The sequence below is a fragment of the Phaethon aethereus genome (assembly GCF_964289735.1).
Source record: "Phaethon aethereus genome assembly, chromosome: 3".
Lineage (NCBI taxonomy): Eukaryota > Metazoa > Chordata > Aves > Phaethontiformes > Phaethontidae > Phaethon > Phaethon aethereus.
In genome coordinates this window covers 7,287,277-7,314,969 of record NC_138576.1, presented here as the reverse complement: position 1 = coordinate 7,314,969, position 27,693 = coordinate 7,287,277, and the positions used below count along the sequence as shown (strand labels likewise).

The 27,693-nt window shown below is 43.6% G+C and overlaps 1 protein-coding gene across 2 annotated transcripts in view; it reads left to right on the top strand.

Moving 5' to 3' along the window:
- Window positions 1-27,693, top strand: part of PTCHD4 (patched domain containing 4) — a gene marked incomplete at both ends in the record, with an annotated part of 93,480 nt that overhangs the window by 15,198 nt on the left and 50,589 nt on the right. For both annotated transcript variants that reach the window (XM_081997087.1, XM_081997086.1), the window contains one exon: window positions 14,005-14,485. In XM_081997087.1, the coding sequence (XP_081853213.1) occupies window positions 14,005-14,485 (481 nt within the window). The remainder of the gene's footprint in view (window positions 1-14,004; window positions 14,486-27,693) is intronic.

The window sequence follows — 27,693 nt, the reverse complement described above, 5'->3', positions numbered from 1 at the left end:
AGTGACTCACATGAAAGGACAAATACTCAGCCGTGAAATACAGCCACCTTGAGGATGAAGCTGTTCAGGTGCTACATAGCTGACACCACCACTGGACTATGGGGCTTGAGCACAGGAATTAAAGAAACCCTCAGCCAGCTGGCAGCAAGGAGGGGATTAAATCTTTCTTTCCTTTTTTCTTTTTTTTTTTCCTTCTCATTGAGTTTGCATAAACCTGGATTAGTTCTCCAGTCCAGTTCACCACATGCCACATGAACTGCTGCTCCCAAGCTTGGCAGGGAGGAGGTGCAGGCTCAGGCAGGAGAGGGAAGGGACCCTTCCCTTGGCAGCATCACCAGTTCATACTGTGAAACACAGCGACTAAGGACACTCCAGCATCAGATAGGAAGATCTTTGGAGCATGGGCAGCTTCTCCAGCTGTGTGTTTGCACAGCACCTTGCACAGCGGGGTCCTGGACCATGCCAGAACCCCACTGGTGACCAGTGATTATGGTCTGAACCGAGACCTTAACATCTGTTGTACCTTGTGTGGGTCCTCCCAGGCCTCGGCAGCACGAAAGCTGCATCAAGATGAATTGCTCCCAGCACGTGGAGCTTAATAAAGCAGTAGTTGTTAGCAACTCCTGCGATCTCTAGATGAAGCTTTTTGGGCTGATGCAAAACTTTCAGGTTGTCACACGTTGTTGTTTAACACCTGTTTATCACTGCAAATGTGCTTTGTGCCGTCTCCACAGAGTATGGCAGAAAAAATAAAGCTTGTAATATCAGCAAACTTCTAATGGAAGAATTTGGAGCAGTGATGGGAGGCAATGAGAAACCCGAAGTGAAGATGATGCCATGACCCTTACTATTTTCAGATTGTAAAAAAAATTAAAGAAAACATGTTAGAGAATCACACAGGACACCACCTTCATCTCCATGGGCTACTAAGAACAAAAGATTTTATCATGAAGGACACACATTACAAGGTGATCTTGAGAGAGGTTTTACAAATATAAAAAATACCTGCTGATGTTCATATGTGGGAGTGAAAAATCTCTTTGAACATACTGAATTCAAAAGTACCTTGGGTGGGAGTCATCTATCTCATATGCAGATTCAGAACCCAAGCTTCAGTTACATTTTAATATCTAAAATACAGGCCTACTTAAATGCCTCATTCCCACACTCTCTTTCCAGATTCTGGTCCAACGTTATGAAAAAAAAGAGGAAAAACATCTGAAACTAGACATTTTTTTGGCTCTCTCCAGCTAACAAATGGCCAAACTCATTAAAAAACAGTGTGTGCTGGAGGGGAGGGTGCTCAGGGTAGAGAAATTGTTTCACAATGCCAAGTTTGAAATTTAAAAAAGAAAAGGGGGGGAAACTGATTAATTGTCTCCTAAAAAAGGAAGAATTTTCAACTGGAAGTGTTAAGCACCATTAACTGTACCTGCTTTGCATAGTGACTTGTTATACCTTATTGAGCACTGCAAGAGTGGAAGCTCCTGACAGGACTTGGGTAAGAGCACAGCAGCACCTTGCATTCGAAGGCTGGGCTTAGTTAAGCCTGCGAACTGCTTAGCTGGAAGTTAAACTCAAGACCACGCTAGCCCTAAAATCTTGCCACATCATGCTTGGCTCTTTCTGATTCTCAGTTATTTTTCTTCTTGTCTTTGATAAAACATTATCGCAGAGTTTCAGTACTTTGGCTGCTGGTCCCCAGAGAAACCAGGAAGAGCAGAGACAAGAGAAAATTAAAGAGATGTTTGCCAACATAAAACATAATTTTAAAAGAAAAAAACACCATTTTCTATGTCATTATTGAAACTTCAGATTGTAAGAGCTTAAATTATTCCCATGGATCTGCTTTACTCTTCACTTCTTATTCTCTGCTCTTTATTTTTTAACATTTCCTTTAGATGGAGTAATAAAATCAGGCAAATCCAATTCCTTTTGCTTCCTGGCAGGTTTTCTTCCTATCTGTTGTGTGTATTGGACTTCAAGTGGTGCAGGGAAAACAATTGGAAGAAGTACTCAGTGGGATGCACGCAAAGCAAGAAGGCCTTCAAACCTGTCAGTGAAAATGTGTGACCCCTTTTTAGGATCTCCTTTTAGGGACAATTATTGGATCTCATTCCTGTCCCCCCAAAACCCTTCAGCCTGAGCATATGAAGTGTGTCGTGAAGTTCTGCAAACAGTTTTGTGCCTTTTTGCTTTTGTAGATATGGAAATACAACAAGAAAGGATGCTTTCTTGATTTTTAGTGTTTTCGTGTTTTCATTTTTCCTGCTGTCTTTTTTTTTTTTTTTTTTTACTTTAAGTAAATTAAGTTTTTGTTTAGCCTATAACTCCATGGACTTCAAGAAAGTTTTAAGATTAGACCTTCCAAGAGACAGAAAACATGCTGGTGGAGTATTGTCCTGTTTAGTCCCATCTGGAGAAAGCAATGACTCTCTTCAGATAACAAAACTCTCTTGGATTTCACTGGGGGACAAAATACCTTTAATTAATTAATCTTGCTTACTTTTTGTTGCCGATTTCATTCAAATTCCTGCATTTGTGAGAATTTCTTTGTTAAAAATTGAACAGCTGTATTATTTTTCCCCCTTCCCAGCAACTCATTTCACTTTTTTGTTTGTAGGAGAGCTGGAAAATCCAAAATAATGACGAGACTCCAGCCATGTTATGGAAGACACTGTCTTGGTGTCTTCTTTAGAAATACACAGAGACCGAAAATTGGGCTAGATAGACCATTGATCTGCACTGAAAAAACATTTCTTGTCTTTCTATGCTCTTTGTAATTTTCTTCCTTTCTTGTGAACATTTTTAACATTGATTTTAAGCTGTGGATGAAATCAGAATTATTATGGAGTATTCATTAGTATGAAATATTCAGGCTATAAACTCCTAGAGTTCACCAAATACGAAAAGGTAAAAGTGTTCTTCACACACATACCTGCATGCGTTAAGTGTGAGTGTTTAACTGTATATATCTAAATATTGGTGTTTTGTGCATGTCTGTTGAGGCACTGCTTTCTCCTTAGTGATTCATTCCTATGTTTCTCCTTGGTACAAACAAATTCCTTTGGGACGAACACAAACTGTGCTAGGGAGAGACACTCAGGTTTTTTAATTGGACCTAGGTATTCTTCATGGCTTAGCACCTGCTAGAGGCCTAGATGTTCTATCAGAGGGATGGAGCACCCCTTCTCTGAGGACGGGCTGAGAGAGTTGGGGTTGTTCAGCCTGAAGAAGAGAAGGCTCTGGGGGAGACCTTATCGCAGCCCGGCAGGGCTTCAAGGGGGCTTGTAAGAAAGATGGGGACAGACGTTTTAGCAGGGCATGTTGTGATAGGACAAGGGGTAATGGTTTTAAACTAAAAGAGGGCAGATTTAGACTAGATCTAAGGAAGAAATTTTTCACAATGAGGGTGGTGAAACCCTGGCCCAGGTTGCCCAGAGAGGTGGTAGATGCTCCATCCCTGGAGACTTTCCAGGTCAGGTTGGACAGGGCTCTGAGCAACCTGATGTAGTTGAAGATGTCCCTGCTCATGGCAGGGGGGCTGGACTAGATGAATTTTAAAGGTCCCTTTCAACCCAAAGATTCTATGATTCTGTGATTCTGTGTTGCCCCAGTTTGCACAGGTGAAGGGCCACAACTGCACCATGCAACGCAGGATCTTGGATTTCCATTTGGCCATGTGGCACCTACTTGCAAAAGTCTGTCATAAAGCAAGATTTGAATATATGAAAACTATGAACACTCTCCTGCTTGGTGATGTGAAGCGTGGAGGTTCTGGGGTAGAAAAACAGTTTTTGAGGAAATTCCCACACCTCAGCTCAAGCTCCTGGTTAGCTGAATCATCCCACCATGATCTGGAGCTGGCCTGCAAACTGTGCAGGTGGGGGGATATGGTCCTGTTCAAAAATCTCCAGTAATCAGGGCATGGTCCTGTGCATGGTGAGAGAAAGCCACTGACCTGTAAACCAAGTCCCTGCCTGTTTCCAGACGAGAAATAGAGCTGGAGATATTCATGCCACACACTCCCTCTTCCCCCACTCACTCTTTGAGCATCAACTCGTTACAGGCCACTGTGAGACCCCAGAGCTGGGGATGGGGTCTGAATCCTCCCATGCTCTACTGGTCCCTACACACAGGTCTAGGGCAGCGCAGTTCAGCCGTGCAGAGCCTGCAGACCAGATGCTTGGGAGCAGATAGATGCCAGCAGGATGAAATAACACATGTGCTACCCAGCCCAAAGTGTGTCTTTTGGGGTGGAAATGCTTGAAATTTCCTATTCTTGGGAATTGGGAATTGGGGCATTGAAAAGTAAGGGTCTGTATAGGGTAGCTAAACCCAGCCCTGAGTTACTGCCGCTCTGCTTGATGCTACCGTGTGTCCTGGGGACCTGCAGGGAGGTGGGAAGGAGGGGTGCTGGAGGGAGATGGGACGGCGGCGAGCGCTGAAGCAGGGACTGTGGTGCAGCGGCTCCCGCGCAGGGCTGGGCTCCTCCGCTGCCACTGGCGGCACAGGTCATGAGAGACTCTGCTCTGCTTTTTGCAGGAGGATGTCAAAGCAACTTTGCTCTCGCCTGCCTTCTCCTGCCCTCTTCCTGGGTGGTTCAAGGTGCAGTCAGAACTGCTGCTTCGTTACCCCTCACCCTCTATTTTCTCCCTCTTGCCTCCTTCCTTTTCCCACCTCCATAACCCCACTTTTATTTTGCAATCACAACAAACTCCACCTCTTGCAGCATTGTCCCCTTTCTTGCTCCACAAATCCCCCCACAAAGCACACTTCCCCCTTGCTTAGTTTGTCCACAGACACCCCTCAGACAGGAACCCGTTCAGGGACGGGCAGGGAAACTGTGCTGCTCTGCGGTGGTCACTTTTAACGTCATCCTTCATCCTGGGGGATTCAGGGGCCAGATGCAGCCAGACATTTTGCTCTGTGATACCAGGGAAGATCCACTGGCAGGGACAGGCTGTGAGAAGTAGAAGGCTGAGCCCAAGGTGGCTGCCTCGAGGGTCTTTGACCCTGGGCCGGGTAGAGCACCAATTCACAGGACAGTATAGGGTGGGGAGGGAGCTGTGGCTCTGTGCCTGCTGGAAACAAGGGTGCAGCAATATTTTAAGACCTGACCTGGTAGACTGACACACCCAGGCTTACCTACGGCTTGAGAGGCCCCGCTGACACCAGTCTCCTGTGGAAGGTGAACTTCCATCACCGGCAGCAAGTTGTGCTGAGTCACCACCTTCCTCTCCTCCTGACCAAACCACCCCACCAGTCCCCAGGCTGCCGGGCTCCCACAGCAAGCTGCACCCTTCATCCCCGGGTCCACTTCATGGTGCTGGGGTGCAGCCACCACTTCACCTGCCTGAACTGTCAGTGCCAAAGCTATTTTGCTGCTGTGCCTGTGATCCTGCTCCTGATGGAGGCGGGAAGAAGACAAAGGCAGATAGGCCAGTTGTGTCCCGGAATTACCTCCCGGTGCTTGCGGTCCTCTTTGTGCTGTCTGTAACGCCTCATCTTTCAGCAATACCCTTCCTCACATAAGGGAGGTGTGTGATCACAGCCAACATGGGTATTACTCAGAAGCTTCAAGGACACCACTGTGTCCTTGGGTGCATGGGTGCAGTTTAGGAAACTGGGGACAAAGCTGTGCTGGGAGTGAACCGGGCAGTAAATCCACCCCTCTTTTCCCATGAACTGGGAACTGGGATGGGGTCTGAGATGGACAAAATGGGAATCTGACCTTGAGAGTGAAGGAGTCAGTTGGGCGATGAAGAGCTTGAAGATAGGACAAAGAACACAGGAGGCTTGAAAAGAATGTAAAGGTGAAATACAGTCTAGGAGGGAAGGTTTGGTGTGGAGTGAGCTGGTCTGGAAGGGAGAGGGCTTATCTAGTATTTTCATTCCTGAGGGTTGTGCAGAGGAAGTGAAGCTGGAGGGACAGCTTTTGCTGCTTTCCCTCTGGCCTTCCTCTCTCTTGACAGCTGCAAACCTGATGGGGTGATACTGAAGGAGCGAAGTGGGGAGAACCACTCAGAAATACAGCGTGTCCAGCACCAGAAGCTTCTCCACACAGAAGCAATCACAAACTATTTTATTGCTATTGCAACCTTATGAATTCCTCCATAATTTGATTTATTTAGAAGGAATAGATCTGTGTTAGGAACATTTCTCTTATTCTTTTTTATTAACCTCTACTATATAATTCTCTTGAAATACTTTTCTCCTGTTCTTGTCTCTTTTCAAATTACCTGACCAAAAGCTAGAAACCCAAAGCAGTACAGAAAGGAGCACGAGCCCAAACTCCTCAGAAAGAGGTGCCAGGTGGTTCTACTTGCCTTTTGGATGTTTTGCGTACACATCTCCATCACTTAAAAATCACTCTGGTGATGTCTGATTTCGCTGGGACAGGCTCAAGGTCTCTATGTTTGATGTCTCACGTGCAGGACATGCCTGTGAAGGGGCCAATATGAGCCAGGGGTGACAAGACAGGTCAGCTAGTTTTGTGTTGCATCTGCCACTGAGGGTGTTAATCTTCCCTAATCTTTTCACCTGATAAAAGTTAGAATCAAGTCTTAAGTAATCTTGTGCCTCTGCTGTAAATGGATAGAGACAGACAGCTGCGGAGGGCAAGTCTGGTTTTTACCTGCACCTTCAAATGGGGTGGATCGTCCTTTGGATGTGCCTGACTCTTCCCAGTGTCTATAAAACAAATTTGCTTGGCTAGCTGGTGAGCTGAACCTCATCATTGCTGGATAGATGGAAATAACTGAATTGCTTTTTATTGCAGCAGATACCTAGAGGATTATTTCCTGGTTAGTTTCTCATGGCCACTTTCATGCATTTTATTTTTGCTGAGTGAACAGACCACACAGCCATTGCTGTGTCCTTGTTCCCAGTCAGCTGAGGTGCAATTTTACCTCAAACACGTGGCCCTCAGGGCTGTCTTGCCCTGGACTCTCTCTGCATCGCTGAGCCATACAGATCATAGCTGCACAGGGACAAGCACAGCAAGCCATCGGGTGGCTGTGCAAGAGCACCTACACAGATCTGGGGGCAGGAAAACTCCTGGGCTGATATAAATCAACGTTATGTGCAAATCATTTGAAAGGGGTGGTTCAGGAATTGTTGGTAATTAGTGGCTGTGTAATAGGGATTGACTGGTGTAAGGTCTCCATGGATAACTATACTAGGGAGAGGGACAGAAATCAGTCTGGTTGAGGAGAAAAAAACTCCCTTCAAAGTTTAACAGTGAGATAGAGAGAGGTAGGAACAACCAACTATGTTAAACCTTAAATAATGTGGCCAGCAGGTTGAGGGAGGGGATTCTGCCCCTCTGCCCCGCTCTGGGGAGACCCCCCTGCAGGGCTGCGTCCAGCTCTGGAGCCCTCGGCAGAGGAGAGACATGGACCTACTGGAGCGGGGCCAGAGGAGGCCACAGCAATGCCCCGAGGGCTGGAACAGCTCTGCTGGGAGGACAGGCTGGGAGAGCTGGGGGGGTTCAGCCTGGAGCAGAGAAGGCTCCGGGGAGACCTTAGTGCAACCTGCTAGGACTTCAAGGGGGCTTGTAAGAAAGATGGGGACAGACGTTTTAGCAGGGCCTGTAGCAATAGGACAAGGGGTAATGGCTTTAAACTAAAAGAGAGCAGATTCAGACTAGGTATAAGGAAGGAATGTTTCATGCTGAGGGTGGTGAAACCCTGGCCCAGGTTGCCCAGAGAGGTGGTAGATGCCCCAACCCTGGAAGCATCCCAGGTCAGGCTGGACGGGGCTCTGAGCAACCTGCTCTAGTTGAAGATGTCCCTGCTCATGGCAGGGGGGTTGGACTGGATGGCCTTGAAAGGTCTGTAGTAGTTTGACTTTGGCTAGACGCCAGATGCCCACTAAAGGCGCTCAATCACTCCCTCTCCTCAGCTGGGCAGGGGAGAGAAAATATAATGAGAAGCTCGTGGATCAAGATAAGAGCAGGGAGAGATCACTCAGCAGTTACTGTCATGGGCAAAACAGACTCAACTTGGGAAAATTTAATTTATTGCCAATCCAAATCAGAGCAGGATAATGAGAAATAAAACCAGATCTTAAAACACCTTCCCCCCACCCCTCCCCTCTTCCCGGGCTCAGCTTCACTCCCGATTTCTCTCCCTCCTCCCCCCGAGCAGCACAGGGGGACGGGGAACGGGGGTTGTGGTCAGTTCATCACACCTGGTCTCTGCCGCTCCTTCCTCCTCAGGGGGAGGACTCCTCACACTCTGCCCTGCTCCAGCCTGGGGTCCCTCCCACAGGAGACAGTCCCCCATGGACTTCTCCAACATGGGCTGCAGTTCTTCACCAACTGCTCCAGCCTGGGTCCTCCCACAGGTGCCGTCCTTCAGGAACAGGCTGCTCCAGCCTGGCCCCTGTGGGGTCCCAGGTCCTGCCAGCAAACCTGCTCCAGCCGGGGCTCCTCTCTCTGCCCACGGGGCCACAGGCCTCCTTCGGGCATCTGCCAGGAGCCGGCCCCAGCGCGGGCTGCCCACGGGGTCACGGCCTCCTTCGGGCATCCCCCTGCTCCGGCGTGGGGTCCTCCCCGGGTGCGGGTGCAGATCTGCTCCCCCGTGGAGCTCCATGGCCGCAGGGGCACAGCCGCCTCCCCGGGGGCTTCCCCGGGGACTGCCGGGGAACCTCTGCTCCGGCGCCTGGAGCCCTCCTGCCCCTCCTGCTCTGGGCCGGGGGCTGCAGGGCTGTTCTCCCCCATGTTCTCACTCCTCTCTCCGGCTGCAGTTGCTGTTGCGCAGGTTTTTCCCCTTCTCAGCTCTGCTCTCCCAGCGGCGCTGCCACCGTCGCCCATGGGCTCGGCCTTGGCCAGCGGCGGGTCCCTCTTGGAGCCGCTGGCACTGGCTCTGTGGGACACGGGGGAAGCTTCTGGCAGCTGCTCGCAGAAGCCGCCCCTGCAGCCCCCATCGCTACCAAAACATGGCCGTGCAGACCCAATGCAAGGTCCCTTCCAACCCAAACTGCTCTATGATTCTCTGACTCTATGAATCTATGATTCTATGATAAGGTTTTGAAGAAAGAAGATTTTTATTCTGTTTTACCTTGAAAACTTTAGGTGCACTAACGCAATGTACTTCATCCTATCCTCTGTGGATTTTAGTGTAATACTTTCTATGACCTACGTTTGGTAGAGTAGGAATGTCCTTATCACAGGGAGTAACAACAGCATTGATCTCATTAGGGTGTTTATCACATAATATGTTTCAACAGACATTCCTGGTTGTCCTCTCCTGAACATTTTTTAAGCTTTTAAGATAAAATAGAGTTTAACCAGAATTGCATGTTTTATCCTAACATTTCTAGAGTGTCGCTTGATAATTATCCATCACTCCAGTTGATAAGAGGTGTCAGTTAAAGGAAAAAAAAAAAAAAGAGATAAATTTGCTGGCAAAGATTCTGCGAACGAAAGTGAACTGGCAGTAGCATACAAGGGCTCCTCTCCTTGCCAGGGATCTAAAATCACCTTTTAATCCTCTCAGCATACCTAGCCTCCACTGAGCAGGGCGTTGGGAAGGCAGGAGCCATGCCATCTCAAAAGTACCTTAAACCCTCCATTTTCCCCGCGAGAAGGAAGTCAGAGGAGGCTGGTGCCGCTGAAGGCTGGGAGGGGAAGGCGATCTGCCCGGGGCTGGTGTGGCAGCGGGCACTGACCAGACGGAACCCCGGGGATGCAGCAGCCCCACTGAAACTGTTAAGGAAACAGAAACGGTCCCAGGTAATTTAGCGGTAAGGGAGTATTGCTAGTATCCCTCTGTGCCAGATGCAGAGAGCATCTATGCCTACCTTAGCACCAGCAAAAGATATTTAGCTCAGGAGGAGCAGCTGGTTTTGTTTAACCTGAGAGGTCCTGCACTCAGCTCTGGAGGAAGACAAACGTGCTGAGCAACCTGCTCTAGTTGAAGATGTCCCTGCTCATTGTTGGGGGGGTTGTATTAGATGAACTTAAAAGATCCCTTTTAACCCAAAGAATCTAAGATTCTGTGATCCCCATGCCATTTACACATCTTTTTAGGATATTAAGGGTCCAAGCATCCTTTACAGGCAAGTTTCTAGCCTGAAATATGGTAGGAGTTTATTCTGCATCCATCCATTCATCGTTGGTAATTTTTACCGATGAACAGACAAGGATTTTGGATCTTCACCCACGTGCAAGGCCAGGTCTGCGTAAACACAGGAGGCAAAATCCATCACCCTAAGGGAAAAAGGGGATGATGCTGTTGATGTCTGTCATCTCTCACTCCTCTGAGAGTCCTTAGTTCTCGTCCTCCCCCCTTTCAGAGTCTAAACCTACCAAATGGCTTTGAGGCATCTGGAAAAAGAGAAGGGAGCACACAAAAAAGAGTTTAGTGCTATCTATTGGAGCAAAGATTTTTCCTTGGCCCCTGTTTAAGATCAAATGTCACATGCCCCAGCAAGTGACCTATATTTCATACCATTTTTAAAGATGCTCAGATCTGGAGAGAATTAGTTGCTGTCAGAATGGATGATGGCCCTTTTTGTCCTTTGGGAGAACAGACACTGTTAAGTTTTCATTAGCCATTAAAAAAAAAAAAAAAAGAGAAAGACATAGACACAGCCTGGGAATCTGAAATTCAGGCTCCAGCCATTCTACTGACCTTGCTAAAGACACTTATCATCTTGTGTCGTAGATCCATTGTAGATCCTCTGGAGATACATGGGTGTAAAATGTTGTACAACCAATAAGTATTCTTTTTACTCAATTTTTTAAGTTTGCATTTCTATGCATAAGATCAGAGAGTAACAACTTATATAGGTAAAATGTGTAAGGGATCTGTAGTCTGAAACATGAAATTATTGTTATGAAATAAAAAATAACATCATGTAGGCTTATACCAGAAAGGACAGGCTACTTAACAGCAGAAAGTGCTTTTTTTCATTTAGGAACTAGGCAGAATGAGGGGTCTTGTTCAAAACCTGCCTGGTCTTCAGGCCTCATTTATACAAGTCACTGTGGCCTCATTTTTTTCCCAGACCTTAGGCTTATCCCAGGACCTTAGCCATTCATGTCTCCTTCTTTCACCAGGGTGGTCCTGGAGGACAAGAGAGACCTTGGGATGGTGAATAGAGGTAGTTAGGTCCCTGGCTTGGAGACCTCTGGGAGATGCTGAAAATCATGTTGGCAGCACTGGGTCTTCATTTTCCCACACTTCGGTCTCCATCTGTAAAATGGGATGAAAAGTAATATTTTTCTCCACCTTTCTTCTCTCTTCCTTGCTGAGATTGTAACCATTGCTGTGACAGCCCTGAGCAGCACAACAGGACCTTATCTCTCTTAGAGCATTTGGCAAAGACAACATATGAGCTGTATTAGAAAAGAGCCCTATTTTCCCACATGCCGTGGTGGCAGGTTCGTGTTTGCATGCTATAAGAGCAGCAAAGGCAAACCCCTTGCGTAGATAAGAAGCAATCTGCTTTGGAAGGAAAGGGACGGACAAAATGACCCCAGAGTAATTCAGCATCTGTGATTTCCTAGATTCCATCTGAAAGCTCGCTCTTTATTTTGCTGACATATGAGCTGGGTGCCCTATTGTACATCAGTGTAACTAATAACCGTTATCTTCTCTTTCATGGGAGATACGGCAGAACATGATTTATTTGTGCCGGCTCTGTTGCCTTTTTTGAAATGTTGCCGTCGTTCGGTGCACCTTTCGCAGAGGAAGGCAGATGGTCATTGCAAAGTTTCCCATAACCTTGCCGTGTGTGCTGCATAGTGAATCAATGAAATCTGAATTACAGTCCATTGTCTGAGTTTGGAGCTGTGCTGCTAAAGTATCCTGCAGCGGCTGAAAACGTTTGAATGTCAACACTGCGTATATGCTGAGGAAATATGACGTTTCTCCTTAAAATTTCAGAGCAGTGCCAAAGGGGATTTTTAACTGCAAAGTTGCATGTGATGTGAGCAAGGACTGCATTGCCTAAGCCTTAATTACTGGCTTGGAAATGTACTTTTTGTGAGTGTGTGAGCGTTAGGTGTGACCTCTCCGTAGAAAAAAATAGAAATAATGAATCAAAACAAGATTCTAACAAGAAATGCCAGAGATGAGGATTTTTTTGGAGTCCAAACAGCACCAGCCGCCCCTCTGTGCTAGCTGTCTCTGCTTATATGACATTTGCAATGAGGCTTCAGGTGATTTGGGAAGCTGGCATTAGACTGCAAATCACCTTTCATGTCAGCTCATGCCAGGATACATCGCCAGAAGCCATTATTTCAATGGGAAATAACAACTGGGAATAGGGAAAAAATGAACTTCTGAAAAGCACTTTGTCACGTTCCCTGGGCTGTGGCAGGCAAATACTGAAAAGAGTGTGAGCTGCTGCCATGAAATCAGGCATAGACAGAAATTGCTCAGTGGGAGGATTACCTCCTTTACATACCAGAGACAAGGCAAGGTGAGTATATAAAACGTTTTCAGCACTCTTAATGTCTGATATTTATTTGCTCTATGAGCAGACAGCCTGGAAGACACCTATATTTCATAAAGCCTGGTACCTTGCTTCATTGATTTTTCCTTAGGATGGGAATCATTACGGCGAGCAGGTCAGGCAATTTCAGATAATGACCTATGTACAGCACAGGTGTTTCTAGAAATGGTTAACGTTGGATGTAATAGATGTTAAAAGTGTCTCCCTCAAATGCTTCTGGCCTTTTGCAGACGACTGCTTCCATGGGTGTGTGTAGGACAGAGCATCTCCCAAATTCAAGCTGTCAGTCAGCTCATTTCCACAGCACGTCTAGGCAAAGAGTATTATCTCATATGAACTCGTTGCTGCAAGGTGTTTTATATATTAACTGGCTTGATAATCGTATGCTTTTATTAAATACAGGAGGAAAGAAATCTGAAAACTTTTAATCCCATTTACACACAAAAAAGCAAAGTGTTGTTTTTTGATGTGCAACAGACATTTAATCCCTGGGCTTAGAGTTTTTGATCAAAAAGATTATTTGTGCTAGGACATTTTTATCCAATCTAATGAGTCTTCTTCCTCAGTTTGCAGCTGCTTTTGATCTAAATCTATGCAAGCTTCCGCTGTCTTGAAAGGGACACATCACACTTATTCTAGAGAACTAGAATAACCAGTAGCTGAAAAGCAAGGCCCTTTCGTACAAAAACATTCTTACAACAAAGAATAAAAATCTAAATGGGACCAGATAACTGTTCAGAAAAGTAGTCTGGTCTACCAGCTACCAGTAGTCTGGTAGCTGATCCTGAGTGCACCGGATGTGTCCTTTACTGATTGTCATGGAGTTTTCTCTCCCAGCATATTCTGAAATAAGTGAGACCAGAGTAAGGTTTATATTCTTGAAATATAAAAAAACAAATCCTAGCTAAATCAAGGTGTAAGGTAGATTCTTATCTCTGTGCCACTGATAGAAATCCATGAAACATCAAATAAACAATTCAAAAAGTCTGATTTATTTATATCATTCTATAGCCAGAGTAGCTATTAAACTGGATCCAACTACATTTAGATCTGTGTGCTGAGGAACCAAGCCTCATTTTCTGTAAATTTCCAACTTTTTAAAAGCATTTACAAAGTGTCAGAAAATCACAAATCTTCCAGAAATTGATCTTCATCTCAAACTTTTCATACTTCAGTAACTGGAGATTTGTTGTTACCTGTCACAGTTAAAACTTGGGAAAGCAATCCTCTCCTGCGGGGTGAGGAGCTTGCATGCTACATTTTTCAGTCCCTGAACATCTGGGACCACGACGAGTATCTGGGCAGTCCCTGAACTGCAGCACAGAATTGCAAATGAGTCTATAACGAGTAAGGAACAGAGCTGTGGCAGGGAATAAGGAAGCCCACGGAAGTGAATGACATGACTGCTGCTGACTGCAGTGGCCTCTGAGTCGAGCTCTTGGCATGTCTGTGAAAGGAAGGCAGAGTCAAAAGTATCACTGTATCACATCTTACACAGGATAACCACATGCTCATCTTTTTTACTTTCCCTCCCAGGATGGAAGGAGCAGTTTTATTGGCCACCAGCTCGGAGGGGTCATGGAAGTGCCAAACAGCAAGGACCAGAGAGTCAAATCAGCCAGAGCCATCCAAATCACTTACTACCTCCAAACGTATGGCTCTGTCACCCAGGACCTCATTGGGGAGAAGTGGGAGAGTGAATTCTGTAAACTGATGCACAAGATGCAGCTGGATCACCAAGATCTGCAGCTCTACTCACTAGCGTCCTTTAGCCTCTGGAAGGACTTCCACCAGACCAGTCTCTTGGCCAGGGGCAAGATTTTGGTGAGCCTGATGCTGATCCTCCTGACTGCTACCCTCTCGAGCTCCATGAAGGACTGCCTGCGTAGCAAACCTTTCCTGGGACTCTTGGGAGTACTCACTATCTGTATTTCCAGTGTCACTGCGGCAGGGATATTTTTCATTACTGATGGAAAATATAATTCTACTCTGTTGGGAATCCCTTTCTTCGCTATGGGTAATTATTTATCTTCATAATAATAGGATTAACAGAGCTTAATGACAGGATTGTAAATTGCATCCTGGGTTATAAAGTGCAGATTTTACCTTGAGTGAAAGTCTAAGTCATTTTCATCTTGTTAAATTGATCTGTGCCTTGCCAAAAAAAAAAAAAAAAAAAAAAAGAAAAAAGGAAACAAAACAAAGCAGTAGCAACAATAAAGAGCAAATGACGTTGCTGGAATCTTGGCCAATATGAGAGAGGGGCAGTTTTATTGATCTCTGTTACAAAATGAAGGAGAAATTGTTATTGAAAGCTAGTCAGCTCAGCACAGAAAATGGATATGTGTTGACCTGACTTTGATGGGAGGGCCAGCCGAAAGAGTAAGGAGGGCACCGAGGAAGAAAAGATTTTAGCATTCTTCCCAAGGAGGACTTCTCTTCCAGCTCTGTCTGAGGGGCAGAGGGGTATAGGTTGGTGTAAGAATAAGATTGATGGACTTTATCTCAGAGAGGAGACTACTGCTGTGGTGTTTGCCAGGCTGTAAGCAAAGGGGCCTGTCAGTATCTGTGGTGCATAATCCCCCGGTTTGTGAAGTCCCAGATCAGCTGCGGAGATTCCCTTTGTGTCACACCTGGGCAGGGGAAGGTGCAGACGAAGAACAAACATAAACCCCAGCTCTTTTAGCAGAAAAATTGTTTTTGTTCCTTCTGTTCTCAGTTCTGTTCCAAGCACTTGGAACAATGCATCTGTGTTGTTAATGAGTTCACTGGGAAGGTACTTTGGAAAGGAAGGGGGAAACATGCCCAAAACGGCTTGCTGAGGCAGCATTGTTTGGTGCAATCACATCCAAGTTTGTCAGAGTTTCACCGTACCATGAGTCTGAAGCCCAGCAATGATTCTCTATGCAAAATCTCAGCAGTGGCAGCCCAGATCCAAAAAGCTTCATGCTGGCTTTTTGATGTCAGGGAATCTTACCTGTGGACAGAGCTCCGCATCTTTACAGTTAATTTCTTAAATTCCATTCATGCTTGTAGTATTCAATCCCAGTCCTCTGCTACACTGAAAGATAACTAGATATGCAAAGCCACAAGCTAGAGTCAAGGTTTGAAGAAGGGACTCACATTTTTCCTAAAAATCTGAACCCCCCCAAAAACCTACATTTATTGCTCTTCACCTCAAGAAAAGTTCCGTAGGTGTACGCATCCCCCAACCCCCTCCTCCTATTTTGTCTGTCCACTGATAATGCATCCGTGTCACTAACCAAGGGGACCAAGCCATGGTCTCACCAGTCCTGCACCCAGCATCTTCGTAGCAGCTGGCCGACGTGGGAAGGAGTGGGATAAGAGTTGATGGTCAGGATTCCAGAAGGGAAAGGGAAGAGGGAGGCAAAAGACCCTGAGGAATTGCATGACTGGTTCAGCCTCATTAATATGGGTAAACAAGCCATGCCAAAGCCTCTAATTCAATCATCTGCACTGTTAAATTGGGACAATGGCCCCTGGCATGGTCTGACCTGTGCCAGCTCTTCAGCTGCTGTGCACAGCTCTGCAACATAAGGGGGTTTGCTGGCAAGAAAGTGCCGAGAAGGGGAGCAAGCCAACAGGAGGAGCAGAGAATGTGCCAGGTTGTGACAGGGATGGATCCCAACCTGAGCGAGGGGTGTGGGCTTAGGAAAAAGAGATCTGCATGGCAGGATGGAGAAAAGGATGGCAACGGGAAAGGGGGGGCTCATGCTTCTTGTCAGATTACAGCAACTATTTTGTTGGGTGTCAGGAGGTGCATATCAAAGAGTGGGGCCAAATGGCACTGCCTTGCTCGTGCAGCAAGTTGAAGTAAAGGCAAGAAAACACTGAAGTGATGAAAAGCGCCTGCCCTCAGTTGTTTATTCCTTTGCTGATGTCCATTTCTAGACAGATGTAGAGAAGGGTGACCCACCTTTGCTTGACGGGTCCCAACTTTGTCACTCCCAAGGAGCCCCAAACAGGGCCTGTAGGTGAAGCTCATCTTCGGGCTGACCTCAAAAGCATCAGCATCCATTCAGGCCAGGAGCATCAGCTGAAATGGCAGTAGCATTGCAGTCAATTTATACACCCTGAGTCCCAGGATGAGGCAAGGGTGGGAATTTCTGAAAGCAGAGTGGCTTAGTTTCCCATATAGGATTGTGGTAATCTGGGAGTTTGTTTGCTGTCTGAGGAAAAATATTGTTTATAACTTTCTGTTGTGTTTTGCATTGTCATTCTTGTCACAGCCGCTGTCAAGAGCAAAAGAAAAGAAAAAAACCCACCCTTCTTGAAGTGAAATTTCTGCAAGAATCACTTCTGTAACATTATATTGAATGAACTTGAGGTTGAAAAAGAAAATATTTAAGTAACCATTCTACAGAAATTTCATTCAGAAATCTCTGACTGAATTGTAAATACCATTAGAGAACAGCTTGCAATGCCTGGGAACCGCTGCTGGTAAATACTAGGCAACAGTTTTATGGTTTGGTGAACTAAAAGACAGGAAGCATGTCTTACCAAAGTCACACTGGGTTACATCCTGCAGAGTGCCTTGTGCCTTTAGTCCCTTAAATGACAGTGACAGCTAATGACACCTTGCTCTGTCTGTGATATGCCCAGAACCTCACAGACCTGGGGTCTTCACAGGGTAGGTTTTTCTATCGAGTGACCTGGCAGCTTAGAGTAGATCCACTGAAGATACCAAAGCTGCCAATTCTGTGGGGCAATACCTAACCGTGGCCCATGTTCTAACAGTGTCCCTTGCTGTTAGCAGAGTAAAAAGCAAACAATACATCACATAATAATTCTGTAATTATAAATGAGAAAGTGTGCAAAGTGGAGTTTCCCAGAATTACAAAAGCCAGATTTACAAGTCAGCCTTTCAAAGTCAAGTTATTTAAATTTAAAAAATAAAAGCAGGCAATAACAGCCACAAAAGTGCCTGCAAGTGAAATGCTATGCAGAATACACAGGCAACCTTAATTATGGCAGCTCCTAACTTTGGAACGTTTCAACCTGATATTTGCAAAATGTCCATTTAAATGTATATTTGTTTGGTCAAAAATATACAGCTTCTTCTGACATTCCCTTTTCAAAAGATTAATTTTAATGGAAATTCTGTGATGTTCTTCTGCACTTGTCCTTTTTCCTGCAGAGATGGCAGGATGCTGCCAGCTGAATGACAGGAATAACCCTGGACTTGTACAAATGTTTAAGTTCGTAATTCCCATTCCCGCGCAGAGCTCCTGTGGGTTTCAGTAGGTGATAGAAGCCTATATAAAAGTGAAATGTTTAATATTTCTCTATATTTGGACTGAATGACCTACACATTAATTGTTTACTATAGTCCTGCTGTGAGGGAATGGTCTGCAGGGGTAAAGCATATCTCTTATATATTGGCGGAAAAGCTCAGCTGGCTCAGACTGGCTTTTCTCTTCTTTATGTTTGAAGGTGAGAAATTTCAGCCTTTAGCTAGGCATGAGGACAGTGGTGGAAAATCCTGCTTGCTCTGACTCCCTCTTCCCAATACCACAATCTTCGCAGGCAGCTGCCTCAGGAAAACTCGTTTCCCCAGTACAGTGTTTACCAATGTGTTTTTGGAGTCAATGAGGAGCCACTCTTCAGAAAGAACTTGTGCAAATAACGCTCTGATTGCCAGGATCTCCTGCAAACAGGAGCAAGAGGTGCTGATTTTCAGTTGTTCACACCCCAGACAAATGGCTGAATGTGGTGAGTTAGAGAAAAGGTGTTTCTTTAGTTTCAGGGCTTCCTGTTCTAGGAACAGAACTGGATCTGGATGTTTTGTTTGCCTCTTCTTTTTTTTTTTTTTAAATTGAATTTTAGTAACCATGTGAAATCAGAATATGGGACAGTTCTAACTTGCATTTCTCTTCTGGGTCAAATACAAACTACAGTTTCTTCTGTAAGTTTGGAACCAGCAGAGCTGTCACCACTTGATGTGTTTCAGACAGGAGATAGAGGGTCAAATAATTGAGTTTCAGCTTTGTTCTAGACATCAGAAATGGACCCAGTTAGATGTTCACATCTGCCTTTTGTGTTTGGATTCATGATGCAATTTAGAAGGGATGTTATGTACGTGACATAATTATGGTTCTCCATGCCTAATCATCACTAATTAATATAACCAGAAGGTTAACTACATAATTGAGACATTATTGCTCCCCTGATTTGCTTTTTAATACACAGGAACCAGACTGATATCATCAGAGAGAAAATGATTTAACTCAGCTGAAGATCTGACTGTATATTTTTAAATGCAGGTATATTAATTATGTCATTTTACACTGTAATTATTTTTGGCCAGTCCATGGAGTACCTCATTATATACATTAGTGGAAATCCTAGGTTAAATATGTAACTACAGTGCAATTAGAGTGCAATTATGCTTTTTGTATTATAAAGTGTATGTATGTCTTAGAAGACTGGATTCACAGTGGATGTAAGAAATATTTCCTGCTTTTGCAAGCCCAGACTATGAAGAGCGTAAGTTCTTCATGGGAATGGCTATTTCTTGTTGAGTTTGTAGAGAACACTAAGCTCAATGGAAGCCCTACAACATATTGCAATATTATTATTACTACTACCAATAACAATACTGTTAGTAGTAGTGTAGTGAAGAGATACCAAAACTTCAGGAAGCGATAGGCTACCTGTTTCCAGCAATAACCCCATGCCTGATATAAGAATGCAAGATGGATGGCAGAGACTGTACTTACAGTGCAGAATTTTCTATTAAAATTCCCAGCTATTTTTTCCCCTGAGTTACTCAAATGGGAGGAGGAAGCAAGGCAAAGGGAGACAAGATACCAGGCAGTTATTAGCATTTCAGAGAGAAGTCATCTAACCTCTTTCAGGTGGCAGCTGTTAAAATAATGGCTGGTGAACAACTTTAAGTAAATTTGAGATTTTGGTTTGTCCTTTTGATACAGCAGTAAAGCAAATCCCATATGAATTTCATGTTACATGATGATCTGCTATCTGCATGAGGAGCAAGAGAACAATGGTTTAGAACAAAGACACCTACTGACACAAACCCCCGCCACTCCATGCCTTAGAAATACAGTGAATCTGTAATTTTAGATGTTGTGGCAGTTCATGTCCCCACTCACTCAGCTGATCATTAAGGATTTGGAATTACCTTGTCCTTAAATAGAAAATTTCCATTTTTGACTTCTACCATAGGAAATGGGAATAACAAAAAAAACATGGGGTAGCAGGAAAAAAAAAAGATAGATATAAAAATGTTTAAAATCACCTATTTGGGTGGGCACATAAAATAGATAGTCTGTATGAATGGGTTTAGACATTATCCATATTTGTAAGGTTGATTTCCCCATAACCTGGTATACTCCCTAGCAAGTCTAATCCCAGTTGCAGAAGGTTGGGTTTTTTTCATTTCTATAGGAAAGGATAACCTCTCCAGACCACTGGATTTTGAGCAGAAGATGAAAGCCTGCCTGAGGTAGTCTACTACACTTGCAGCATGCAGTCTGGCCCTGCAGCTATGTCTTGGAACTGTCGTGGTTAAGGAGAGGCAACACGACTGGGGCAGTCCTTCTCAAACACAGAAGAGATGAGCATATCTCCTTTGAGCCTTCTCACACCTAGCAGGAAGGGATGCAAGAAGAAGCACAGCCAGCTTCAGTCCTAACAACAGAGTTCGTAGCACCTAGTTTCAGGTGCCCCAAATATTCCTCCCTTAACTGCAGTGACACAATCTTAACTTCCTTCGCTGTCAATAGAAATAGGCAACTCCAAAGTCATTTGGACCATCACTTAGTAAATATTTGGTATGAGCTCTGTTAATCTCTGGAAGGTCCTATCTGTTTCTGAAACAGCTAGGCTGACTGTTTAGACTTTAACACCTAAGGTTATACACATAAGCTCTGAGGTACATATACAGGTATGCACATACAACATATAAGCATAAACTGACTTGAAACCCTTATAAATTGAATTCTAGCTCTTCTTTTCCTGTAGAGACTTAGGGCAAGATCTCTTATCAACTCAAATGTCACCATCCCTTAAGGCAATTGCTCCACCCCAGGAGGTCTGCTGGGCAGTGATTCTGAGGCTCAGCTCAGGGTGAAGCATTCATCTGTGGACTGTCGCCCACGCACGGACCACTACCAGATCCTCCATAATGACAGAGCAAATACAAAAGACATTGGCTGGGTTTGTTGCTTGAGAACAGCCAGCTAAAATTTTCCTCCTGACTCTAGTAGGAACTCAATTAACCCATTTGTCCAAAGTGAAATCTCCAAATGCAGTTATCTTTTTTTTATTATTGTTATTAAAACAGCTTCTTCAGGTCTCCATCTGCAGCTAACAGACTGGTAGCTGTTATTTGAGCTGCTTCCAATTTGTTGTAAACATTTCTGCAGTCCTTTGATAAAAGTGGTTTGATAAGAGAGTATGTTTTGAGCTAAAAAGTCAGAGGCTAAAAGGAATGGTTTGCTTTTGCGCTTAAAAATGTACATTTAGTACTCTTAATCAATACACAAATTCTGTTCAGATAGTAAAGGATGTTTCCTTTTCAGATGCCTCACGCATTTGTCTGAACACCTCTTGCTTTCATTTTTCTACCCTTTCCTGGCAATGCTCATTCCTACGACTGGGTTATTTAAGATTCTTTATTGGATGCACCTTTTCTGCTTGTTGATCTCATTTAGCAGGAGTTTTGTTCCTTGTACTTAGTATGTATCAATGCACATCACATTTACATTTGGCTCATTTGGGCTGGAAAGGAACTGCATCATGGCAGAAATGATTTAGCTCCATGTATATCATCCCTAATAGGGCAATGTAAAATCCTGCCTTGAGTAGCACCATTGCTAGCAATTCCATAACCTGCCTCGACAGCTTGTTCCAGTGCTTAAACAGCCATACATTTGTAAGGTATTTCTTAATATTTTCACTGCTACAGTTTATGCCTATAACTTCAGAGTCTGTCTGGCCTGACCGTGGAGTATAATTTTTCACAGTAGCTATATATTTGCAAATACTTTTAGGTTATTTTATATGTAGGGCTGTGCATACTTCAGCTTGGATATAATTTCCTACCAGATCTTTTTTTTTGCAGATATTTCACTGTAGTTCACATTTTCCTATGACCTCCATCCATATGAGAAGATTGATGGTGGCTCCTGGTCACTGCTGGAGTACTGTGGATCCGCAGGAAAGATCAGATGTGGGATAGACTGAGGATGTGTCATGTGTTCTTTGGTGTATGGTGGGAAAATGCAATCTTGCATTGTCCATTCTTTTCTGCTGCGCATGAGAGGTGGCTTCTGCTGCCTGAGGAAGCATAGAGTAAATGATCCTACGCTCTGTCAAGCACACTGTCTGCTCTCCTTACGTACCTTGCTCCTCTGCAGGGATATCGAACTTGTGCCTCTGTTTTTTAAGCAAAAATGAAAGGCAGCAAATGCATTTACCTTCTCCTGGAATCTATTTTATGTGCAAATAACCCCTGGAACTCACTGTTGTGAGATATGGTTGTGGCTCAGAATTCAGGCTGATTCAGAAAGGTCTGGATTTTTACGCAGCTAGCTAAAACTTTTTCATTATCCTGAATAACATTGCAACACTAAAACAGTAAGGAAGAAGTATAAAAATTAATGACCATGTTCAAAAGCCCAGTTCAAAAATGGGCACAAAGAAATTTCCTTGTGAAGAACTTTTCCCATAGCTGCCCTCTTTCAGTTTGGTAATTTTCCCCTGAAGAGTTAGGAAAAGGAAACAGAACTCAATAGACCGTTTGCCAAATGTTCTAAATCAATATTTATCTGCTATATTCATCTGCAATGTCAAAAACTTTGCATAGAATTAAAAGCTTAAATAGTCTATTGCAAATACAAAACCATCTAAAAAGACCTTACTTAATATTGTTCATTTATATATCATCCTTTGTGCAACCACTAGCCAGTTGAGGTTTTAATAATTCAGTTTTATCCTCCCATTTCCGATCCTTTTTTTCACTCCATTACTTTCCCAGGAAGTGACTTCTCTCTGGTGAGATAACTGCCTGCAGTAAGATAGAGCACGCTGAAGCCACACTGGCTCCAGGCTCCCTGCTCCATGAGTGGTAACAAGTGACAGCAGCAGCCTATGTTATTCAGCAAGTATCTTCCATGTCATTGGCATAACTCCATGCTACTAGCCTTCCGGCAAAGGTATACTCAGGTATTACAATTGTGACTTTCCATGTGTTAGTCCTGCGGGATGTGGTGAAGCAGGTCATGTTTCATAGAATCATAAGAGTTTGGGCTGGAAGGGACTTTTAAAGGTCAGCTAAATCCAACCCCCTGCAATGAGCAGGACAGAGAGAAGGGCTGGGAAAAAGATTGTTGAAATTACCTTAACAAAATGAAAACAATTCAGGAATAATATGGGGAACGTACAAAAAAATGAAACTGCTTAAAGGGAATTAATTATTGAATAATGCAAAGCAATAACTGCATGAATGAATTCTCCAGTAAAATTAATTACACAACAAAGCAGTTATTATAGGAAGAAAATCCAGTGATCAACAAATATGAAGAGTCTAGGCAAAGAATGAGATCTTGCAAAAAATTATTTTCAGTTCAGTTACTTCCTTATGACTGTAGAATCATACAATCTTTGGGTTGGAAGGGACCCTTCAAGGCCATCTAGTCCAAGCCCCAGCAACGAGCAGGGACATCTTGAACCAGATCAGGTTGCTCAGAGCCCCGTCCAACCTGACCTGGAATGTTGCCAGGGATGGGGCATCTACCACCTCTCTGGGCAACCTGGGCCAGGGTTTCATCACCCTCACAGTGAAAAATTTCTTCCTTCTATCTAGTCTAAATTTCTTCCTTCTATCTAGTCTTTTTTTTAACCACACTTGCCTGACTGCAAGATGAGAATGCTATTTTGGATGTTCAAAGTGGTAGTGAGAGCTGCAGCAGCAATAGACATAGGCACAGGGCTGCAAGTGGTACCACAAACTGAATGAGGTGAAAACCTCAGCCCTTTGCAGCTTTGGATCGCTAAGGATGCTCTTAATGTTTGTTCTGCAAGAGTGGGTATACTGTCCTCAGTGTCTTGGCTGAATTTCAGTGTGGATAATTGCATTTCTATCTTCTTCAAATTCCCCCTGCTCTGCAGGTTAGATACTGTACTGGTGAGCACTGCTTGGCTCCAAGCTCTGTGCAGGTGGTGCTCTGTCAAGCAGATGCTGGGTTTTACCCAGGCATGGCTATATTTCACTGGTGAATGCAATGGTCACATTACGTGGCTCAGCAGTCTCTAAAATCATTCTGTGTTCCCTGAGAACATGTAGAATAGAATAGAATAGTTCGAGTGGAAGGGACCTCCAAAGGCCATCTAGTACAACCCCCCTGCCATGAGCAGGGACATCTTCAACTAGAGCAGGTTGCTCAGAGCCCCGTCCAGCCTGACCTGGGATGTTCCCAGGGATGGGGCATCTACCACCTCTCTGGGCGACCTGAGCCAGTGTTTCACCACCCTCATGGTGAAATATTTCTTCCTTAGATCTAGTCTAAATCTGCGCTCTTTTAGTTTAAAACCATCACCCCTTGTCCAATCGCAACAGGCCCTGCTAAAATTTTGTCCCCATTTTTCTTATAAGCCCCCTTTAAATATCAAAAGGCCACAATGTAGCTGTGTCTTGGCATGTTATTGCATTTTCCTGCAGTAATCTGTGGTATTTCAGCAGTAGGGAATTTTTTGCTCATACTTTATATTGTTAAAGTCCAAGGAAGAAAAGCACTTCTTTACAGCCTGATATGACACTTAGACCTGCCCAACCTATACATCCCAACCCATATTCAAATGCAAATTTGCCACCGAAATTTTAAATACTGTAGCATTTCCTGGTGTTATGAACTCCATTGCTGTTGCTATCCTGCATAGAAAGAAAAGTATTTTGCTAGTATAGCCATGAAACCAATTAGCACTATATCATTTTGCAAACTTTACATAAATTCAGAAACCACAGGTATAATCTACTAGAGGGAGCACAGGTATTGCTTTACAAAGAGGACCAAACAGCAGATTACTGCACATGCAGTGAGACCCCAGCAGGTGAAATTTCCTGCGTTTCTTTAAGTTTCTAGTTGATATTTTTACTATTATTGTTGAGAAATTATAACCCTCTAGGGAGGACGCAGTGTTGCAGAAGCTGAAGTTGGAGAGGTGTTCTGCATACTGAGTGCAGAGCAGCGAAACCTTTTGTCCTTCCACGGTAACTCAAAAGAGTTTAGCACGAAGTTTTCAGTTAAGGCAATTTAAACCTTCTGAAACTAGACTGGGAGCCCTGGGAACAAAATGCCTGTTTGTGCTTAGAGTAGATACCACAGCAAAAGAGACTGTGCAAAGAGCAAAACCAAAAGCCTTCTAATGCACAATCTTCTCATGGGAGCAGCTGAAAGAGAAGACCCCGCAGGAGGGACGATAGCTACACTACCAAAAGCATTACCAACAAGTGCAATGTCGGGGCTATACAAGAGCTGAATATATTATGGAAAAAAACAGTGCAAATATCCCTCCCACCACACTGCCAGTCGACTTCAAGGCACCACTTTTAGGAGAGCTGCTGGACTAACCTAGTCCTTGGCTCTCTGCAAAAGTACAGCTCAGTGCCTTTTGTAATCCCTTACATGGGCTTTCAATGTCTCTCTCATCAGAGCCAAGAAACAGTAAGAACTTCATCATGCCGTTAGCCTGCTTTTAAATGAATAACCTTGGTAGGATATTGAGAGAGAGAAGGCTTTACTAATCATAGATACAGATGTTCTACCTCTTTCTTAGGTTATTTGAAGCCAAGCTCTGAACAATGCAGCTAATGAAGCAAGTCTCAAAAGATCTCTCTTACATGGATTTTGACCTCTAATATACTTATTCTTTCCCTGAGAGGAAAGTAATAGAATCTCTTTACGGACTATTTAAAAAAAAAAGTGTAGAAATCTAGTATGATTGAAATCTCTTTTGCTCTGCTGCAATTTTTTTAGTTGGTCAGAAGGTATGAAAGTAACTGGTGGTCAAGGACAGACAAACAAACCTAAATGGATACAAAACCATAGAACATTGGGCAAAACAAGGCAAAAAAGTCAATTCATTTTCCTTACATATAGTATAAAAGAAAAAGTAAAAACGGTGTATGCGGTAAAGAGTCATGATTCAGCTTTCACAGCAATGGAATCATTAAACCTCATCTACTCAGGAGTTTTGTTCACAAGCTGGAAAACATATTTTGTCAGCTTTTAAATTGCATGAATATTGTCAGTGCTGCATGAGACCTTTGCTTGTCTTTTGTGACCTCTTTTACCCAACCCTGTCACGTTTGCATGCCACTTCCCTAGGACCTGACACTGTATTGCAAAACACACATCAAACAATACATTCCTTTTGGATTTTTTTGTTTTGGTTATTGATAAATTTTCCTTGGAGTTTATTCAATGTGTATTTTTAAAAGATAGGAATATTTTTAGTTTCATTAGTCAGTGTCACAAATGTCCCATTTAACGTCTTTTACTGGAACACATTACGAGGTTTTTAACTCTTAGAGGGGATTGTTTGACCTGACATTAGTAAGGAAAAATAATGGAAAAATAGAGATTTTTTTTTATCTGCAGATAAGGTTCTTCCATGACTTTTCCCTTAACAGTCTGTGTAACTGGGTCACTGATGCACTGATCATCTAGTCCAACTGCCTGACCACATCAGGGCTGACCAAAAAGTTAAAGCATGTTATTAAGAGCATTGTCCAAATGCCTCTTCAGACACCTGAGGCATGGGACATCGACCACCTCTCTAGGAAGCCTGTTCCAGTATTTGACCACCCTCTCGGTAAAGAAATGCTTCCTAATGTCAATCCTGAACCTCCCCTGGCACAGCTTTGAACCATTCCCACGTGTCCTATCACTGGATTGCAGGGAGAAGGGATCAGCACCTCCCTCTCCACTTCCCCTCCACAGGAAGCCTTAGAGAGCAATGAGGTCACCCCTTAGCCTCCTTTCCTCCAAATTAGATAAACCCAAAGTCATTAGCCACTCCTCACAGAACATGCCTTCCAACCCTTTCACCAGCTTTGTTGCCTCCCTCTGAACACATTCAAGGTCCTTCAAGCTTTTAATTCAAGTTTCACTGAAAGTTAGCAAAGTTAGGCAGTTATTTTTCATAAAATCCTTTGAAAAGAAATTGTCAAAAATTATTTCATTGATCCAAGTGTAGGAAAATTTATTACCTGGAAAAAGAAGTGATAACTGTTTCTAGTTTTCATAATTTTCAAGTTCTTTATTTTCCACTCTAGAACCTCATTTCTCCTTTACTTTTCCTTTGGGAAAAGAGAAATAAAATGAAGAAGGAAAAAAATCAAGATGTGAGGGAATGAAGAAAGGAAAAATTTCAGGAGTTCCTTTTGTTTTTTAAATTGTAAACATACAGGAAAGAAAAGAACACATTTTAGTAGATAAAAGATTTAAGTAAAAAACTTCCAACAAATTTATCTTCTCAAACTTTAATGTTAAATATGATGGCAACAGATGTTTTAACACCTAGACCAAATATTTATCTGGAAAAAAAACCCAATAAATATTATCCCATAAAATGGCTTTTCAAATGGTGCAACAATTGTTTCCATGATATCATGGAAAATAGGTCTTATTAGTTAAATGTGGTTTTTTAAAAATTAATCTCCAAGTTTGCACAAGAAAAGAAACCATGCTGGTGTAGTACATTCAGATAACAGTAATTTGATTTATTCCTGCACAACATTTTGATACATGCCTGTATTTGGACTACATTAAATCACTGTAGCTTATATTAAATGTAATAATGAAATATTAATTTTTAAATGCACGCTCTTCCTTCGGGGAAGACATAAATAATCAGGCCAAAAAGAATTTCTTCTATGCTATTCAACACCTTTCCCCATGTTCTGGAGTGAAAAAGAAATCAATAGTAGTAAAATTCTCAGATAATGCAAGTTTTGGCAGATAAAAATAATGAAAATGGAGCCCAAGCACATCATGAGGCAGGCTCGTTTTGTCAACATGTGCTTCATCACAGTTAAGTGCTAGATTATGCGCCTAGAAACAAAGAACATACTCACATTTGCAAGATGAAGAATTGCATCCCTGAAAGCAAAAACAATGAGATCACAGGAGATAATGCATCGAATATGAACTCCTAGTGTGCTGCTGTTGTTAACATGAG